The sequence below is a fragment of the Bactrocera neohumeralis genome, chromosome 2 (genome assembly GCF_024586455.1).
Source record: "Bactrocera neohumeralis isolate Rockhampton chromosome 2, APGP_CSIRO_Bneo_wtdbg2-racon-allhic-juicebox.fasta_v2, whole genome shotgun sequence".
NCBI classification, from domain to species: domain Eukaryota; kingdom Metazoa; phylum Arthropoda; class Insecta; order Diptera; family Tephritidae; genus Bactrocera; species Bactrocera neohumeralis.
In genome coordinates, this window is record NC_065919.1 from 2,581,274 (window position 1) to 2,603,773 (window position 22,500).

At 35.7% G+C, this 22,500-nt stretch overlaps 1 protein-coding gene across 1 annotated transcript in view; it reads right to left on the reverse strand.

Annotated features, from left to right (window-relative positions):
• The window catches only part of LOC126766139 (neuroligin-4, Y-linked), a 129,850-nt gene that overhangs the window by 52,641 nt on the left and 54,709 nt on the right, over positions 1-22,500 (reverse strand). Inside the window, exons 3-4 of the mRNA XM_050484007.1 lie at positions 12,354-13,896; positions 5,357-5,520 (exon numbers count right to left, since the gene is read on the reverse strand). Coding sequence (XP_050339964.1) covers positions 5,357-5,520; positions 12,354-13,150 — 961 coding nt within the window. The 5' untranslated portion in view covers positions 13,151-13,896. The remainder of the gene's footprint in view (positions 1-5,356; positions 5,521-12,353; positions 13,897-22,500) is intronic.

The following is a 22,500-nucleotide window of genomic DNA, read 5'->3' on the forward strand; positions in this document are numbered from 1 at the left end:
TGCCAGCAGTTAAGGCACTTTTTTTTCGGCACTTCCGCAGACAGCACATAACTCCGTTATTTTTCAATATTTTTGTACAAAAAAAAATTTTTAGTATAGCTAAAAATATACTTTATTACGTCCATTGAATGCCGAAACATTCAATTCAGTACTTTCTTTTAAAAAAATTCACGAAAATCGCCTAATTTTTCATGCGTCACACTGGTATAGCCCCTTAATGATACTTTAAAATATTGCGATACGAGCCATTAAATCATCTGACGCTGTCAGCAGCCTTGATTTATTACAAATTGACTCAAAAGCCTTGATATTGTATAACCACATTTTTTGTTTTTTGTTTATTAGTAAATAAATATATAGATATGTTCAGCTGCTGACAGCTAATTAGAAACGCTCCATTTTTTGTATAATGAAAAAAATTTTTGATATACTGTTATTTATATTCCTAAAAGTCTTGCATTGTTCATGTTACTCTATTTACTACTAACTTCACTCTGTTTTGTAGTTGTCAAATTAAAGTTCTTTTACTTTTTCCCAAATAGTAAATGCGTTATGATATATGTAGAAGGTGAATTAAGTGCGACAGCTAATTAGAAACAGTTGTTCAAAGAACTAAAATTCTTAAAGGTGTTAATTTTTATTAATAATATTATTGATTTCTGGTAAGGATGTGTTTCAAAGCTGTGATTTAAAACATATTAAAATGTCTTATTCAAGTATTTTAAAGAGGAAACGCAGCAGCTGTACACCTACCCTTCGCAGCTACATTTTTGACCTTCGTCGGTCTATAAAGATGTGCAAAGAAATTTCGAATAAGATCAAATGCTCAAAACAAATAGTTTTGAATGTCCTTAAGCCATACGGAATTTTAAAACTACTTTTAACATACCACGCAAAGAAAAAAACCGAACAACTTGAACAGAAATATACCGCAGTCTGTCTGTCTCCCGAGGAGACTCATAAAAACAGTTCCACTGACATTCTACGTAAAATTCAAGACAAATATAATTTCCAAATATCCTAGAGAACAATTTCCCGGCGTTTGGTTGAATCTGGACTTCACGGCAGGGCAGCACGCAGGAACCCACTTCTGACTAAAATTCGTAGAAACGACGCGTAGACTTTGCCAACTCTTATTGGTCTAAAACAACAAATCAACGGAGGTATGTCGTTTGGAACGATGTAACAAAAATTAATCGCTTAGGATCTGATGGTCGAAGGTATGTTCGCCGTTCAATAATTCAAGAATTTGATCCTCGCTATATTCCACGCGTAGTTGAGTATGGTGGAGGATCAATCATCGTGTGGGGATGTTTTATCTGAAATGGTGTTGGTCCACTCCATAAGATTGATGTAATTTTAGACAAGGGGTAATACGTCGACATCCTAAAAAATGTCATGTTGCCATGAGCTGACGAAAATTTGCCTGTTATAAGGAAGATAACAATTGAAAGCATTTGTCTAAGTTGACACAAACGTTTTTTAATGAAGTCTATCAAGGTTTTGGAGTAAGAATCGTCCAGTCTAGACTTAAACTCTATAGAACAGCTTCGGGTGAAATAAGGATGTTTTTTGTAATGAAATTAGAACGGCACGGCAAGCTACACCAATGGTGCGTTGTCAGAGTCTTACAACGTAAATTCGGAATCGATGTGAAGCTATATTATATCATATTGTAAAGTAAAACAGTCAAACAACAAAATACTAACTGTGAGAAAGCAAGTTTTTGTAATATCATTATTTTTATAAACAATTTCATTTCTATTTAGTTGTCGCACTCAAATCGTGAATTCCACATGTTTTTGTTAAAACCTTCAAAACAAAAACGAATTTTAAACAACATTTTTACTATTAGAGTTTAAGTTTAACATAGGTTTCAATAAAATAAGTGAAAACACAATAAATATACGTGATTTATTGCAAAATAACATCATTTACTACAAAATAGGTGTCGTTTCTAATTAGCTGTCAACAGCTGTATATGCATGTGCTGTTTTAGACCACAACTCGAATTATTCTAATATGTATGCTTACAGAAAAAGAAAGGAAACGGGAGTTACAAAGTTAATTAAAACAGCGGTTTGATGCAAATCTGCCAGATAAGATTATTAATTATAATTGAAAAATTGTATTTGCGTTTCACAATAAGGCAACTGGAATAGCAGGGTGAGTCGAAATGCGATACAGTTATAAATCAAACCACAATCAGCGATTGAAATAACCTTTTATTTTCCAACTCATTTGTCTCAAGCAAATTGTATTTCTTTTAATAAATCCTTAAGAAGTCATTTACTTATTTAAGTGACATTTGAACCAGCCCTTATGCCAAGATGCTCCCTCCACTCAAACTGAAATGAGTTGTTACATTGCGAGCAACACTCCGACTAATTTTCTTTTTCCCTCAATGGAGACCGGTCACTCACTTCACGACAGCTTCACGTACCACTGCCTACCTGTACTTCGCTGTCAGCTATTCCTTCTGCTGGTCTATTATTTATTTAGATATTTTAAATGAATTTCATTTAGGCTTGTGCGCACAAGGGCGCTTGTTGGATTTACATTTTTCTAATAAAGGTGACACCGTGTCATTTTTCCGAAATTCTTTTAATTTATTTACGCAATGCGACCCTCCTCTGGCATTTTCATACGCTCATCTCAGTTCATCCAGTGTATTTCGCTTTTTAGTATATGTATATATACATATATATGTATATATATAGTGCTTATTTGTTATTATAAGGCAGCAAATAGCATAAAATATGCAAAGGACACACTCGGAATTTTTCTGGTTCTGACTGTCACCGCAAATTGCGGTCAAATTTAATTAGAATTTTAATTTATTGGCACTAGATAAAAATTAAAAAATAAATTAAAGCGACAGGGTAAATATTAATTAATTTATGTAGGAAAGAAAACGTTTCACAAGAAAAATTATTTAAGGAAAATATATACATATGTTTCAGTGTGAGTGCAGTTTGATGAAATATGTGCTTTTCGCGTACTTATTTCATTGAAAATTGGTATTGACCTTGACCTCAATCGAACTGTTCTAAACTGTGCGGAAGGATAATCAGATTACCGATTAAGTGTACTCACATCTTGCTTTGCTTCTTTAATTTTCAATTTAAGTACAATTTCTAATAATGATATCAGCTACCTCTAAGCTACGCCTTGTCAAAGGTAAATGAAACCCACATTTGGACCTTCTCGTCCGATGTGAACCTTTAATGTGTGCAATGTTTTGACCATAAATCCAACAAAACTGTTCAAGCTCCTAGCTCACGAGAGTTTATTTGTGTTTAACTATATTTTTTTTCAACCCTTAGAACTGCAAGGAGTTTTCTCAATTCTTTAGAAAACCACTGCTGTGATAGCACATCAGCGAAGCCTCTTTTCAACTGCTTGGCCTTCTAAATATAAGAAAAAAATGCCTTATTTAGGAAATCTTCACAAATACTGAGCATATCTGAAGAGTTAATGGTTGCGCAGAAATCTTCAAATTAAAAAATCGATGGAGCGGCTATTGATAAATACTGTATTCTTTAAAGTGGTCTTCGAATTCAGAAAATAGTAAAAATGAATTGTAAAGGGTCAAATGAAACAAGCTAAGATATAATACACTCTGTAACTGTCTTAAATTACTACATTTGTTTCAATTTGAGTTAATTATTATATAAAGTAACAGGAATGTAAAAAAATGGAAAATGAGACGTCATTTAAAATATGCCAATTTCGTTGATATTCGTAGCATTAATTTCTGCCAGCAAAATGAACTGGAAAATTTCTATACAAACAAACAAACATAACGGTATTGACGGGTTAGCTGAATATGCGCTGAAAAAAGGGCCAAGCAATAAGCGAAAGTAGAACATGGCAGCAGCGAGAAATATATTGCCAACAAATGGGTTGATGTAAATAGACCAGGCTACGAAGAGTTTATAAAGGATGACCGATGAAAATATGTAGCTATTAATGAGGTTATCAAAAATGGTTAGCGGGCTTAAATTAAATGATGTGGCTGACGGTTAAGTTGACCGCCACTGCAAAATAAACTTAGACCAAAGTAACTTTTTTCTGCTACTGCCTTTCGTAAGTGTTAAAAAAAATGTAGAAAGAGGAAGCATTCATAATATGCGATAAAAATTGCCACTCACGTAAGTGACGGACGAGGTAATGGGTCGCTGGATTTGTAATGTAGACTAGACTACCATGATGAAACCACACAGCTGTTGCGAAACTTCCCTCAAACTACTCAGTTGAGACTTAAAGACATTTGCAGCACTGGTTGCAATGTTCAAATGTGAAAGATGTACGTCAAGTGTTTCAAGGCAAAAAGGAAATATCAGAAACGCTTTTTAAGTCAATTATTGTAGTCGCCCCTCTTCCAAATTTTCGAATAAACATGGAATTTGATGGTTCGATTTGCTTAAGAATTCTAGAAAATATAAGTTTTAAGTCACAAATTAATGTGGCTTATTAATTTTGTCGGCTTTTAATTGCTATTTTAATTTTATTTGTATAAACAACAACATAAGCTCAGACTGCGGTCTCAGGCTTCAAATAAACAAAAAAAAAGTTGATGTAAATGAAATAGATTATAAATTATGAGAAGGTTTGTTCCAACTATTTTTCATGCGCAGACACCCAACTAAATGCCTAAAAGATTAAAGTACAAATGAAGTGTCGAAAGTTTGAAGTGCCCAAGGACGCTGGTCATATGAAGGTGAAAAATATTACAAACATTTCAATAAGTGAACCTTTCCAACTCTGCTTTTATTTGATTCTCCTCATCATTGTGATTGTTATTTATCTACTGAAAACTTTTTTTGGCTAGAGATGCTCACTTTTTTACCTAACCCTGAGTAAGTGGCATAATGGGTGATGAAGCTCGCAAAACATCTCTCTACACAATTTTCTACCCCCTTACCACCTTCACTTTTGATCCGTCAAATGAATACATCGCACCCGCAAACGGATTTTTTCACAAACTTATAAATAATACACCCATTTCATTCACGCCTTTTTATTAATGTGAAAAGTAAGCAAATACTTTGCATTGCTGCGGCGGATCGAACCCTTTTTTGCGCCCATAACTCCAGTGGCCATTTTGACCGCCGCCAGTTGGTAGCGGACAGCTGCCAATTTCGACAAACGGACGGTGTTTTTTCGCTAAACAGTCCCTTGAGAAATTCACACAAATCGAGGCAGAATTTTACAAATTTAACTAATCCCATAAACACACACACACACATGTATAGTTGTGTTGTCCCAATAGCCAAGTGGGTTCATACAAAACAGTTATACTATATATGTACATATATGTAAGTAAGTATATATGTATTTGCACAGCACTCACCTTGTATGGGCACGTAAATATTCAAATATAGGCAATCTTCCGATTGATTTTGCAGATACGGCAATAGGCGCTTCAAATACTCCAGCCGTCCTTTGGGCATACGCTCTAAAGCGGCTGTCTCGTTGGCGATGTCGGGTAGGCGTTGCGGACAAACCGGACTAAATCTATATGTCAGAATGAAAAGAAGAGAAAAAAGATGACATCGAGGTTTAAATGTATGTGTCTATTATATTTAGCAGCATAGTAGGTGTGTGTGAAATGAAAGATTAGAAGATGACTTGGCAAAGCACACGATGACAAATATAAGAATGAGGATTGTTTTGAGATGTTATTTTTCATTTTGCTTGAAAAATTGTGTTCAATATGATTTACAGGAAGCTTTATATAGATTTTATATAGAAACAAATGTTTTTGTTATTCGATTTTTAAATATATTATCTGTTTTATGTTAGTGTGTAACACTAGCTTTCAAATGGCTTAGAACAAGAGTTCCCTCAGAGTTCGACAAAACATTAAATGACCACAGACTAACTTCTAAGCATGTGCTTCCCCAAAAAACTAATACTGAAGCATATTTTTCAAAACCAAACCGATCGTAGCGGACGGTATAAATAAATGTGAAAACAATATACCCCCTGACATTGGATCGCATCAATGCTACTTACTTTTAAACCGGATTTATACATATATATATACATGTAGTTGCTACAACCACAAACAATTACATTAAACATTGTATTGTGATATTAATTTAACGTTTCATATTTCTAGCAATTATTCTTTACAAATTTAAGAGATTTTCCGGTAGCAAAAAAATGAATCTATGGTCCATATATATTTAACTCAACTCGGATTTTATAATGCAACAGAAATGTCAACAGCAAATCGGTGAAAAAGAGCTTATTTCCTATAATTTTTTAAATCAAATATTCAAAGCAATTTAAGCTTCTTTGTGCGTACTAGAACCAGTTCGTGGCAATATACTTGTATATATGTACATTGATTTTCTTTTGAATTTAAACGGAAAACTTTTAAACTTTTCTTTTGCACTTTCTTCGCAATTTCCCGAAAGGCCATTATTTTCATAAAAATGCCGCCATTTCACTTTTAACTTTCCATTTAATGTCATTACATAATTTTCAATGGCGCTTGACATGCGTAATCTTTTCTGTAAGCAAACAAATAATAAGTTCTAAATAAAAAGAAGATGAAGAGAGAAAAGAATTGCAAGCCTGTCAGAAAGACTATAACTTGAGACAGTTCATTGCACTATAGGTGTGAAGACAGGACGATAAAGTTTAATCAACTCATTTTTTTTGTTTTTTTTCTTAGAATTACGCCTTAAATTTTATTTTGCTTGTAGAAGCCAATGCCGAAAGCTTTACTGAGAGACGATGACGTAACACTTCGTGACTTATTTCACAATTTTGGTACTCGGTTTTATAAATATTTTGCCGCAAGAGACTTGCAGTTGAATACGTTCAGTATTCATGTATCAAAAATTCTTATATTTGGTCCATTGCTTTAAATTATATTGAAGTATACGTATGTAATTTGAAAAGCGTGAAGATTTCCAGAAACAAATAATTAAGACCTCCTTGTAAAAAGACATACATTTTTTTTAAATTACAGAGACAAGTACAATAAAATAGACTGTTAAGAATTGAAGATTATATTAAGATAGAATTGGTTTCCTCGAAAGTACTGGGGATATTATTTTTATAATGATCCCTCAAATCTGGAAGCAGCTCATAACTTCTAACTTTAGTTATGCATTCCTGTAATCAGGAATTGGGTTTTCCATAAAGCACTTTTCAAATGAGTGCTCAACAGACTATTTGACTATTAATGAAACAATAAAAGTGAATTTTATCTTGATAGTAAACTATCGACTATACATAGCCGAGCAAAACTAATCCCACTGAATGAAATAAATAGAAAGGTAAATTATGAAAATTTCTTTTAAAGTCGCCATCTTCTATTCTTCTAAAATGGCTGAATGTTTTTGAAAACCATCTAGTAGTTAGTAAGTGTGAGAAAAATATTTTAAATAGTATTTTTTCTTAAAAAATTGTCCTCATTGAATTAAATAACAATTTCTTTAACCGTTTGTGATACTTGACGAAAGCAAGGAAGTGTCCTTGAAAATTTCCTAGTATCTACTTTTCCAGTGTATTCACCTTCTTATTTATATTGCCTTTCCGCATAGCCTATGTTATACTAAACCCTTAAATTATTCAAAGCATATAACATTTTTTAGTATAAACAATTTCATTTGACTCGATGTAATTTTAATAAAAACAGCGAACTCTTTAAGGCGGTCTATGAAATTACACTCTAATAAAATCCAAAGTAGCTCACGCTTTGCCAGTTAATGGGTTTATGTGCTCGTCACACCAATTAAGTGCCGACACCCGCAACAACAGCAATATTTACTGGAGCAATAGCATAACGAGTAACCGCAACTCACATAGCAACAAAAATTTCTTGCAACACAAACAACGTGAAACGTACACATTAAAGTTAAAGTCAAGAACTCAGCAAGATAGAACCTAAGTGCTGGTTGATGGCAATGCTGTTTCAGCGAAAATGAAATGAAAAATTTTCCAACATTAAAATCTTAATTTCACTTTTTTTACAGTATCTACGGTGAGTGCTTTGCGCTATGCCACAGAGTGGCTGACAGTGTAGGAGGAAGTGGCAGCACTCACTTTGCAAGCGCCATTATTAAAAACGCACACAAAGCATCGCACCAGCTAAGAGAAAAGTATATATATGCATATGTATGTGTATGTATATATCAACATTAGAGCGAAGAAACAAATATTAAAGCACTTTAAGGCACAAGCGGAGGCGACACCATTTGTGAATTTGATTGGTTGAGAGGTACAGAGATGCTTAGATAACATGCGGATGGTGCTGAAACACAGATCGGAGGAGTTGTGAGGAGTAATAAAACTAAATTTTGAATTACAATGTTTTCATGGACTCTGGACTCCGTAATTAAAGAAATTTGTGGTAATTTAAAAGTATAGGTCCCAGTTAGGAGCTTGCCGACAGGAGGGCAGCTTTTAGTAGATGTTATGCTGCCTATCTCAACAAATACATAGCAAAGCGTTTCAGAACGTCAGTCCTGACTTGGCAACCGAATGGGCTGGACAACAGCGTTTTTTTGTACAATGGTTCTCACATCAACAATCGAAATATGACGTGTTTCTCTTTGCTGGCGTCCACCTTTTCTAACCTTACTTAAACAATGGTGTGTCAACCAACAAAAAGCTATCTGAAAGGTGCTGTACGTACAAGGTCTTATCTACTTAACGCCGTATAGCGTAATCTAAACTTAAACTTATACCAGCTTTTGTTGTGAAACCACTTATTGGAAAAATACAGCTTATGAATGCGTATAACCTCTAACGAAACTTAAATGCATACAGAACTATACGTGTGAAAAATGTCTGCTATTTAACGTCATAATACTTCGTGCGTTTGACTTAAGTGGTAGCTAAGGCATTCAAATGTCTCACCACACAAATTCATTCAACGCCGCACAGTCTCCGTAATCTCTCATTTTAAGTCAGTCTGCTTGGCAGCTACAAAGGTGGAAGAGCAACCACCATTGTGTAGGTCGTATCGTATATTTATACATGTTTAGTGTCGACAGTAACATAATCCCCAAATGAGTATGGAAGCAAATCTTATGAAAGTGTGTATGTGTGTATATACACACCTTTCAAGTTTGCCACACTCATTTTGTAATTGAGATGCCTAATGCTGCGTATAATCCACATCAGAGATACTCGTAGGAGGATACTTGGAAGCAACCTAAATGGGGAAGCAAGATTAAGTATGAAAAGCTTTTTATTTATAACGCTATTAGTTCCACTGTCACTGCCAATTTTACTACGAATGTTGCCTTTGAAGGAACTTGAGTGAAAAGTTCTGACATTTATACGGTATACACGTCAATCTGGAGCTGTTTAGCTTTGCAATGCATAGAAAAGCTCATATGTGTCTTAGACAGAAACAAATTGGTTTAGGTAGAGGATAACAACAGCATTACTGTCATATGAAAAACTTGCCTTTTTACCTAAAATCTAAGAGGAAGGGCTAACTTCGGGTTAAATTGAAGACATGGTTTCTAATATATTGGCGTACGGGTTACAAAGTGCAGTTGAAGCAAGAAACATGAACTTGCAAAGTACCTTTTCATTATTTAATGACGGTATGACACTAACTTGAAAAGTAAAAGACCTTGCAACACGTGTCTTTTTCGCCTTTGCACCTTTGACGCTTTTGGAACTGTGTAAGGATTGACGAGACGCAACAAAAAACTAAGATCCACAGTATTTTTTTAATTCACAAAAGCGGAATCCTCATCACCTACACATAACATAGATTTTCTCTGAAATAGTTTTATTATATGTATATGTTAAAAATAGTTCCTTAATTTAGGCTTTCTATGTGTACAGACATACTAAATAAAACAGCTATGAGAAAGTGATCTGAGTTTGCTCTTTGTCTGGAAAAATATTAAAGAGCCTCTCTCCTTGTTGGGAATATATTGTGATACACCCCATATTCACTTTGCTGACTTTTATTTGATATAAGAGAACGCTTTATAGGCAGCAGAAGCATTTTTAAAACAGATCGATCGCAATCTCTATCACTCGGCTTATGTTATAAAATACTGCAGAGTCGATTGCGTTAAAATTGCTCAATTATTTATATTTAAGCATATAACAAAATTTACTGCGGGTATTAACTGTAATTACAGTTAGAATATAACAAACAACACTCACAGCCGATAAATCTGCACAGTTTTATTTACAAATAAAATTACACACGTGCATACCTCTAAGGATATTTTTCTGTATAAATGTGTGGGTGCGCCTGAATGTGCATGCAGGGGGTTTGATATCCGCTACCTCTCCTTAGCGCTTGTACATAAATAAATTCGAAAGCATAATGACAATTTTTGCATAAACACATGCACAAAAGCACACATACATTCATATATGTACACCGATATATTTACCACAATTGTGGTGTGTGTTCATTGCGCTTGTCTTTTGGACCATTATGCTGGTGGTAATAAAATTTGAAGCTTTTTTAAACGCTGCCTTTAAATATGTCTGCGTATGTGAGAATGTGTGCATGTGTGAGTAAGTATGTGGCGTACGTGTGGAATCTCAGGTATTTTATGCTCCGTCTGTTTCTGAAATTGCTTCGATTATTTTTATACAACGCCGTAAATACCTTCGCTCACTCATAACGCATGCGTGTGTATGTGTATGTGTGCATTTTTGTTAACAAATATAGTGTTGGTGTTGGTATGTTTGCCACTTTAGGGCACTGCATCAATTTGGTAATCATAAAATTTTCGTTTACTCAGCGAAAATGTGTATCGATGGAAAATACCAGCCGGAAAAGGTTTTTATTACAACACATTAGCGCCAAACGCAATTTACGATGTATGTGCGGCACGGAGGGGAATGCTGATCGTAAGAACAACCATAAAAGAACGCGTACCTGTATAACGGTAGTATGCAGGTGTGCAAAAGTAAAACAGTCGACGGCAGGGATCAGTGTCAAAATTTATTGTGCTACTGTTGCTGCGCAGGGGCATGTGGGGGGAGGGGTATGCAATTTGTAGTATGAGTTGCACAATCAGAGCTCAATTGAGACATATGTAAATTGGAAAATTGTTATTAAATTATTTCTGACTTCTTTGCTACTTTGTCCACTAAAACGTGTATTTTGTTCTTCCAGATAGGATGAAAAGTTCCTGTGTGTTCATGAACTGGGCTTCGAATTGCGGCCGATTATCGGAGATGACATCCAGTAAATATTACCTGTTGTTAGACGGCTAACTTAGACCTCAATATCATGTTGAATGAATAGATTGAAGACGTAATCGATGAATCTTTTCCAGTTAGTTAGTGCGGATGGTTTAATATTGCAGGTTCCAATAGAGTTCGGAGGCAATCACTCAACTCAAAAATATTACCTAATTTGCGTCAAAAAGTTTTCTAAGAACTTGAAAACCACCTACAAGCGGAAATTACTACCATGAATATTTGCATTTGACATTAGTGACTCATTAGAACATTGCAACTTGTACTTTTGATCTCTTACTGGTATGTTTCATCACACAATTTATGGCACAAAAAAGGAGAAGAAGCAAAATATGAAAATTTTTCAAAGCCGAACATTTCAAGGCAACCAGTATTTGATGACAAAATCATGACACATTCTTAAGCTATTGTTCCGTATGAAGGCCACCATCAAGCCAACCCCGTTAAATAAACTGCTTTTGCCAATGCTGCACATCAGAAAATCCATTCCTGATTACTCGCAATGAAAGCACACGCAACGACAGCGAAGACGCTGATTCTTTGTTGTTCCTTCACATCAAAAAAGTCATTTTCGCGCACATCTTCTTTTCTTCTACTTTCCTCATATATCGATTTAATGGCGTGCGCTGCTTGCTACAAATTGCTTTGCGGCACATGAGTTCCTTCAATATTTTCCTCTCACGTTACGCAATGATTTTTTTACCTGTGGCTTTTTCGCATTTGTGTCAAGTATAAGTTTTATGAAGGACATGCGTGAAATCTGACGGGATTTAGCATGTTTTCAGTCATTTTGAGAAGTTAACCAGTTGTAAGAAACCAAAAATTTTTGCATGAAAAATATTTCAAACAGCTCATATACTTTGTGTTAACTCTTCACTTTTTGAAATAATATCTTTTCGCAAATTATTTATTGTCACTTCCAAAGGAAGACTGCACAGGTGAACACAATAATTGGAACCAGTTTTATGAGAGAGCATTCGAAGAAGTTTAGAAGAACAAAAAATTGCTGCCGATTGCAAGTGTGGCTTGTATAAGCTGTACATTATAATTTTACTTTTTCAAAATCAACTGTTATAACCTTTATCTAAGTAAGCACTGACATATTAAAAAATCTCTAATCTAAATCTAAAAACACTCACCTATCGGCCTTCTTAACGCCCGACCACATGGCCGCCGAAACAGGTGGCATGAAACGTAAATTGCCCACAGGTGGCGAAGCATACGGTATGCCGCGATACGCTTCCACCGGATCCAAATGCCGACCTTCAAGTTGTACAATAACACCGGATATGGCGCCGTTGCGTGTGTGTATAATGCGCGAGGATAATTGCGCTGGCAGTTGATCGCCATGTGTATGACTATTGACGTTGTTGTTGGTTATGGCACCACCGACATTTTGCCGACTGCTACGTCCGCTACTACTAAGACCAGAACTGCCAGCGCCACCACTACTGCTACCGGCACCACCCGCCAGTGAAGCGGATTGTAGCATTGAGCCAGCGCCGGAGGTAGCAGATGCGGCGCTGCTGCTTGTCAGCGAGAGCGATGGACCCAAAAATATATTGTTGGCGGTCAGTGAGGCAGTTGTTATCGGTGAGGAGACTAGCGACATTTGCAAGCTATTGTCTTCGGACGCTAATGCGGCGGCTGACTGCAGGCGACTGTTGTTGTCCGTTAATGAGGCTGAGACAAGCGCACGAAACACCGCTGAGGAGCTGCTACTACTGCCCCCATAAACCGTGATATCACGTCCGCTGCGGCTGTAATTTCGTGTGTTGGCATTTTGATTGTTCGCGCCGTGCGTTGCTGTTGCCGCTGTGGCGAATGAGCCACTGTTGCCGCCGCCGCCGCCGACACATGCCAAGAGTAGGAAGAGTATGGAAAGTGCGGTGGTGTTTGTTTCCAGCAAGTAAAAGTAACGCGGCAACATTATCATAATGGCGCTATATAGCACCCCTCTAAGTTTATGACTCTGGCTGCAGCTAGTGTTGCTGCCGCTGTTGGCGTTGTTGCTGCCTCACTCCGCCCGCTCGATGCTTGTAGGCTGCTCGGTGCTAACTGAAATGATTGTTATTGCTATTTATGCACCTAACGGCTTGCGTTTAATGGCGTTCTCCGTTTATAATGACGGTAAAATTATGCCATGCACTTGCTGCTGTCGCAGCTTCTTGTTGTCTTTGTTTCAACCGCCATTTCGCAACAAATTCATACAACTTTATATTACCAGCAGTTTTTAGAATTTTAAGTGTTTATTAGGTAAATTGCTTTTCTTGTGTTAATTGCAAAAGTTGCCGCGATGAGTTGTGCATAAGTTGCTTCAATTTTCCGTAGACTTCGATCTAATTTTCATGCTAATTAGTGACTTCATTGCTTATTTTATGTGCTATTTTCAATCTTCTCCTTCACTCTTAGATTTCTTTAAACTTTCCCCATATTTCACTAACGAACTTCTTACTTCTTCCTTCCTTGTCAAATCATTCATTTAACTTTTGGTGTTTATAATTTCATACATTATTTGAATAGTAAACACGCTACTCTCTCGCAGTCTCTCTGAGGTGATGCCTTTGAGTTCAACTGATCCATTCGTACGAGCATTTGAGTTTTGTTATATTCGTAAATATATTTCTGGAACCGAGTACACCTTTCAACATTTGTCCGTGAATCCGTGTTCACTGAGCAAATCTACAAAAAATCGAAAATGAAATTTTTGTTAAACTAATTATTTGTAAATAAATTATCTTATATTATGTAGGCTTTAAAACCTTATAAGCATCTCAAGTTGATATTCTACGAATAATTTTGCGTAACTAACAGTTTGATTGAAATAAAAATACTTAATAGATGGCAATCTTATTAAAAGAAGCTTAAGCTGTAGAATTCCTTTAACACATTTCTTTCGCTGTTACTGTGATAATAACAGTTTCTCATTTAGCTTCGAGCTGATTTGGAAAGATAGAGACAAAAATGTTTCTGTTAAGCATAAGCCCCATCTAAGTGCTGTCCAGTTGGTGTCACTTTGATTGGACACTGTTTTTACGAAAAGAGTGTGATAAGTTGAAGGAGTGACGTGATATCACATTTTGCTGAGAACATTCAGTAAACTCAAGTGGTTGCAGAGGATTATTAAAAGCATAATAAATTAAATATACCCCGCCTCTATATTGCAACGTCTCCTATACAGACCATCCCAAATATCTGCTATTAGAAATCTATAATCCAACAAAACAACAAAAAGCGAGAGCTAACCAAACAGCTAACAATAGTATAGCTCAACGTAGATTTTTAAATAAACAAAGCAAGATGAATCACATTAAACTTAAAAAACAATTTCTGATCCATTTCAAAGAAGTAGGCACTATTTACTGTAGCCAAAATCTCGTTTGCATATTAAACTTAAATGCAGCGCAAATGCAACTGCGACAATCTCAGCATTCTTCTTCTTTCGCCCACTAACGCGTTCACAAGCTGCTCATACAGTGTACAGTTGTCGCTGCAGGTGTTGCAACACCAAAAAAAAAGAAGTTAAACAAGAATAACAGCAGCTTCAGCCAACTCTCACTCAAGTAGTTAAAATTGCAACAACAACACCAACTGCATTTAACATAACAAAACGTTGTTAAATGCACTGAGGCGCATATGCAACACTTCATAAACACATGCATGTGTGCATTATGCAAAAACAAAAAACAAGAAACAGAAAAATGTGGCCTGAAAATAAATGCCAACGTGTAGAGTAGCTATTTGTTACGTATACGCCGTGGGGTTGGCTTGTAAATAGGGAAGTTAAGCCTGTGTGAGCTGTATGTAAATTGATTGGAACGAGTGTATACAGAATGCAGGTAAAAAGCAGGGAAGAGGCAGCAACTAGCATGGAATTCGTAACGCTCTCTACAGAAAGGAAGCGTGAAAACAACACAACAACAAAAGCAACAGCAGAGCTGACAACTTCAGCAGTATCACAATTGTCCTTAGGCTGGGATTTAAATATCCGCGCGAGCGCAAAGTAGCGTAACGTAAAGCAGCTGAGCGTGAAACAAGTGCAATTGCAGTGCGGATCATTGCCAGCAATAAAACAAAAACAAGCGTCAACGGTAGCCCAAGCGACAATAACAGCATGCGCCTGCAGCCGACACATTCTTTTGAATCGTCAGAAAGCATTGCTGCCTAAGGGCTGCAAATATGAACGTAAGGATGATCATTGTAAAAGCACATATCTCAGTATTGCCACGTTTTGAGTTGGAAGTAACTGCTATTATTCTTGTCATCTTATATGGAATCACTATAGTTTTAGTGAATCTAAAAAAAGAATTAATCGGAATTAAATAATGAGTGATTTTTTTCTAATCTACCAAGGAGGTTTTTATCACAAATATTTCTTTCATCAGTGCAGAAATTTTTAGAATAATGCTATATTAGTCATATGGACAATATGAGTCCAATAAGACTTAGAGTTAAGTTTTAGTTATGTTTAGATATTGTAACCAATCTTAATAACAATTTATTTTTATTCTCCTTGATGATCTCTGCAGCCGGGGCGACTGAATAGATATTGACGTCCAGATTTTTTTGAACGCAATCCCAGAAAATTTAAAGTACATGGAAGATAACCTAGAATGACAGATGGAAGATACCATAAAGCTTAGCTTCGCGTTTAAAAATCACTGAAGCTCGTATAATATGTGACAATTTTGCCTTATATTTTCACTAATAAGCTTGTCAAGAAATATCACAATATTTCCTGTATTCTCAATAACATATATCACATATCTTTATGTAGACAAAGTTACATATGACGTGTACAAAGAGCCAGTCGTTACAGCTTCTCAGAACCGTATATTACCTAAGTTTATTTTCCGACTTATGCTTTAAGATTTACTTGTTTTGTAATACAGGCTGAGAGCAAAGATCACCTCGTAACGCCAAATAGGATCACAAAAAAAGAGCCTAGAATGTTCACATGACAAGATTTAGTTGGTCATTTAGCATGCTAGTTTCTTGATATAAAAATAACAGATAAACAAGTTATTTCAGTTGCTTTAAAGCGTTTTGCTCCCTTCCGTTAAAGTCATTCAGCACCAAGACATTTCCTCTAACTATCGCCATTACCAGGGTCATTGTTTCCACTCTCTATATTGAAAAAGTGTTGACCATTTTTGGTTAGAATTTTGAGTTTCTCTGGAATGCCTTTCTATCTGGAAGATTCCACCTGCATACATTGTGCTGTCGTTATTTACTTTCCACTTGCAGATATTCGCTTAGTCTAAAGTACGAGTGTTGAAATGTATGAGAATAAGTTTTTACTACTCAGTACAACATAATTTATTTTAGATTAGTATTAAAAAATCCAATTACGCCATATTGCCATGCCAGCAGCACAACAATTGAATGCTGGGTTTATATAAGCACTCTCTGCACGTGCAACTGCGTTAGTGGATAAAAACTGTAAAAACTGCTCGACACAGAAATACAACTTCAATTGTAATGCCGTGAATTGCATAATCACTTACACTTGCGCACAAGGTGCCTGCTACATACCCCACTTATGATGCACCTGCGCGAGCATTAAGCGTCTGACTGTTGAATGAATGCCACAGATGCGCAACTATCAGGCGGCCACGGTATGAAGCAGCAAGTGCATTCGTATGAAAGCTCTTTATCACCATTTACATACTCATACATACGCATATGTATACCTGTGTGCGTAGTGAGCCAGTTAATCCAATGGAGTGTGTGCAACATGCAACAAACAAGGACAAGGCCGTTGCCGTTGTCGTTGGCATAGTAGTTGGTGTTGGCGTTGCCAACTGCATTTCATTTAATATCACACAAAAGCAAAACCATTAGCAAGACAACAATATAAACGCAATAAGAATAACGAAAAGTCGGCAACAAAAACAACACACGCCAGCATTGAAAATGGCATGCAGTGTATGTGTGTGTGCGTCTGGGTGGGTGGGTCCCATTTGAAAACACATTTTCGCTCGTTTTTTGCAGAGAGTATGGCTGGCGCACGCTTCTTGATGTGTAAAAGCACTCTTCTGTATTTTCATTGCGGCATAAAAGTGGCATTTGAATTGCATTAACTTGCTTGAGTTGGAGCTTACGAAATTCTTACTTGAATGCGTGTAAAGAACGTAATGCGATAGCGCATTTAAGTTGCGGGAGAACAAAGTGAATTTAAACAGCTTCAATTTAAAGTTAATTAACTTACTGGTATTTTAAGGATACTTGCAATATGTTGATTTCTTTTAAAACTCTGAATTTCTGAGAACGATGCTGTTGTTATTGAAGAAGAATATGCAAAAGCTGAGAATTAGCATTGGGAAACTTGTACTTATATTGCTGTTCTTCTATCTAGTTTATGCCTTTGCACGTACTGAGATTGAAGTAGCTCCTCTTAGGGATGTATACTGCTTTTGCAGTGATTTTGTGTTGTCTATTTCCTGACTGGTTTGACCATATGTATCTCTTTCTTGCTTTTGATTCGATTTTAAAAAGTTTTCATATTTCGAATTAGTTTTTGACGGGTTTATTGAATAGTAATGGGTTCCGTAGTGCTCATCTTTTGATAAGACTGTAAGAAAATTCTTCGAAATGCAGGAAAATAGGGCTTAAATGATAACTAACAGAACTCTGATTCCATGCTGGATTATATTAATTTGTGCAATACAGGATTTCTTGTTCCAAATGTGTCTTATTGTTCATCGTTTATTTTGGTAGAAATTTTCTCATATTTTCTTAGATATGAAATGCACATACCACTGTCACATATTCCCTTGCATTTTGAACAACAATTTCTTATTTGTGGCAATAATATATTCACTATGGAATGGAGAATTATAAACTATTCTGTCAAGTCAAATTTTCACTTTCATATTGCATGCGATATTTAACACTTGACTCATAGTATGTCATGCTACAAAATTGTTGGCGTCAAATGTCATTATCTCAGTTTCCTTTTTGGTATTTGTGACTGTTATACCACTGCGCAGGAGCAGATTTCGATTCAAACCTCCAATTATCACCATGTGATATTCCCTTAGGTCCTCAAACGCCAAGGGTATTTATGGTTGCACTGTCTTGCTTGCAACAATGAACGCTTAATATCGACGTAAAGAACTAAAACACCAAAAATTTAGCCCATACTGTTGACAATAAGTTCTTTTACAACTTCAGTCAAGTCAAGTACTTATTGATGAAGTGGTCTGGAGGGTTTCTCTTCACAGGTTTTTCTCTTGCGTACCGGTTATCATCGCTAAAGCTGATTTCCCAAAAAAAATATATATTTCAACTTTCGATATATTGACGTTTATTTCTGCGATTTTTAAGAAGTTTTTCCGGGTCAGCCCTTGTCAATAAAAAGAGTTAACTACACGTGTTTATATTGACTGCTGATGGAATAGCTATATTTAGTTTTAGGACTTTATTTCTTTTCTACCTCCTAAAATATCATGTTAGGTTCAATAATAAGAAATAGCGAACGAGTCCAATTCAAGAACCAGTTACCTTTATATATTGCGGAGTAAAGCGGATAATTTCATAATAAGAGCATAACAATATAGAATTTCATAAAGATATTTAAGGCGACCATTTTTACTTTTTTAGTCAAATCTAAGGTAATTAAATAGCTAGTAAATTAACGCGTAATAAAAACCGGTACTTACTGGCAATAAGAAAATAAATAAAAGGCCAATTAGGCGGCTTAAGAAGCGATTGTATTTCTTGTTTATTGCCTCCAGACCGATGATAAAAATACAAATAATATAGTAAATTGTGTGCGGCACTAAATCAGATTACTTTGGCGCGCAACAATCGACGACAATTAACAATTTAAATATTGTTTACTAACGTAGCACAAAGTCCTAATGAAAACAATAAGATTCGCAGTTCATTGGCAATTATTTACCAAAGTAATTTACTCGTTGTAAGCAGCGACTTTATCAACTTGTAATACTTTTCACTTGCGCGGCTATGCGGCCGCAACGGACGCTGGGTAAGTGAGCGATGCAATTTATGGCACTTGTGTGTGTGTGTGAGCGTGTCGGTGGGTGGCTCCGCAGCCACGGCGCAAGTATATATAGCCAATAACAAAGGAGCCAAATGAAAGCAAGCGAATAAGTAATTGCCAGCGGCACAACCTTCACTTCAACAACAGCAAGTAGCAGCAAGTACAACAACAAATAACGGTACAATATGCATATATACAGCAAGTGGTAAGCGAGTAGTTACTACTTGCTTTGAACGAGCAAGAGTGGGGCACAAAGACTTTATGTGTAATTAAAAGCTGTAAAATATGGAAATGAGCCAATGCGCGTAAAAGCTAAGTGGAAATTAAAGCACACGAAAAAAACGCCATAAAAAGGAATTTACAAATATCTTGAATTGAGGCGCTGTGTGCTTAAAATGCGTGGAACAACATTGAAAGTTCCAGCTTTTTACTCTGGAAGGCAAACGGAAAATTTTCAACTCAAAGAAAGAGTAAGTACTTCGAAAAAAATACTTATTGGTATCGTAAAGCGAACAAGCAGCTATAAAGCAACGCTGAAATGTAGAAAACGAAAATATGTCCAAGGTATTTAACAGCTAAATATCAACAGCGGAGGTGTACACTCAATTAATTAAGCCGAATATTCAAATGAGAATTTATGCAAAGTGTTGGTCGATGTGGTGGAAAGTTCAAAATGAAATTGAAACCGCCAGCAAGAGTCGAAACGTCATCAAAATGTGGAATGTGGTGGCGAAAAAGTTCAAACATTTCTTGCGAATGGCGGCGCTCTATATATGTATGTATGTATGCATACATACGTATTTGTGTGTGAATCAGTAAAAAACTGTGTCATGGGCACTATGCCATTGCCAGTGTCATCGTTACGGAGCTGCCGCTTCCCACACAGCTCTCAAGTCAACGCCAACGTGCACTGGCTGCCATCCGCAACTAATTACGCGGTAAATGTACTGCTTAATAATTCCAGTCCACATACAAGTCTGCCTGCCTGCGCATACGAGCATGTTTACCTACAATACGTTAACAAAAATGTCAACCAGACGTAAACAAAAACAGCATTTTTTATATAGTAACATTACAGACTTCGACGTAAAGTCATTACTTTACACATACGCCTTACCGTATGCTATAAAATCTTGACTTTTTTGCAATTGATGGCAAAATCATTTATGGGATACTGTAGGAAATTCCACTCCTACTTAAATATAACATGAATAAAAGAGAGCTGGAATTTAAATCTTCCTTAGGGCGTGCAGTTTATCAGTAGCATCACAAAATTCAGGTTACCCGAGTCTATAGGGAAGGTCTGGCTTCCCAGTAAAAACTGGCATAAAGTGAAAAAATATTATTAACAGTAATTAGAAAAAAAGATTAGCAGAAATAAACATATCAGCTCTTCTTCTTCTACTTATTTGACTGCCTAAACTTTGATAGAGTATACTCAAGAGAAAATTTTTCGGCTACTCCGACGAGCATATCCATTTGTTCTCATTTCACATCGTAATATCTAATCCTGCAAAATGATTTTTCCCTACAGGGTGGCTTAAGTATGCTTGCAAACGAAAAGTAATTGATTTAGCTTATTTGATTGCAGTCAAGGCGAATTGAATTTATTTTTCAATACACACAAATTGGCGAATAAGCTGTTTTATGTACTGGTAATGCATGAACATTAGAGCGGTGTGATTTGCAGGGAGACAAAAATAGCGGCAACATAGCATTTGCGGGAAATTTTCGACGGGTAATTCTGAACAACATTGCCTGAAAGATTATAGGTCTAAAACCGGTTTGGAACCAGCGATTTTTAAAGCGAATTTGTTCGGCAGTTTTTGAGATATCCGAGTGATATTTAATACGTAGGTACATTTTGATATTCCACTGATCACTTTCTGAATCTGACCGATTGGACTACTACTATATATCACATAGCTCCCACACAACCGATTGCACAGATTTTTTAAACTTCGCCTTAAAAACCGCCAGCTCGAAACAAGTTTTAGACCCATAGTCCTTTGGCAAAATTTATTTAGAAGTATAAAGAAAAAAATCAACCCCCTCTAATGTAGATGGCTTTATACGTAGAAAAGTTTACAATTGTTTGCGCGACTGTGCAAATTTGCTTTTCTCGTGCATATTTCAAGATTTGCTTATGTGAACGTATATGAATGTGGCTGTATGTATGTCATGTGAAAATGTCGCGATAAATTGCCAGTTAATTGATTTGTAAATAATTAAATTAGTTGAGCATTCCAAATGTCATGCGAATGGGTACAACAGATTTGTCTTTTGTGGGGATAATGCACGTATGTATATATTTAATTTTATCTATAGTATGTCAAATATTACGTGTTTAAATTATTACTAGCAAATGGTATATATCTCTAAATTTTTTATAACACCCTATGGTTAAACATCAGCGCTCCTAAATGTAGGCAATGGCTGTCGTATTAAATTGTATCTGTATGTACTTCCTCTAATATTTTGTAGATTTTCTAAAATGAGGATAAGTTAGAAGGCATTGCAGCCTAGTTGCCCTCATTTTAATGAGCAGAAACCTTTTGTATTCTGCTGGTTGGCCTTAGCAGAAAGTAATCGATGATATCTACATATGCATGTATAAATGTGGCAACCCTGATATTTTTTGTTAGTAATCACAAAAAAATTATAATACTTCCAATGAACCAGTAAGAAAAGAAGTCGTTAGTTGGTTGACTCTTTCACTTTGTGAAAATTCGACAATGGTTGCTAAGTAAGTATATCTATTTGTTTAGAGTATGTAACTAAGATTGATTAAGCGTGGAACTACTTCGCGCTGTTGAATGTGTATTAATAATTACATTCTCTCATTCATAAAGATAAGTTTTGAAAAAATAAAGTAGAGACCGAGAAATAAAATAGAAAATTTAAAATAATATAAAATTTGTTGATAACACCGGTCAACACGATTTTTGGGTCTGACATCTACATGTAAAATTTTAGTTTCTCCTATGACAAAAATAAGGACAATTTTTTTTTCGGTTAAAGTTTGCTTTCGTAGAAATTCGAGCAATTTTTCGATGATTCTTATATTTTTTCTACAATTTCACTATAGATTATAATTAGAAAACTGTTTTTTAGATACAAGATGTGTGATTTATATAAGATGTGTGATAAAGAAATTACTGTCTAAAAGTGAATATTTTTTGTAGTTCTTTTATACTCATATGAGCTCTCTCGTATTAAACCTCAAATATACTTATCGATGTAGCAAACTTAAAGAAATAAAGATTAATATTTAAGTG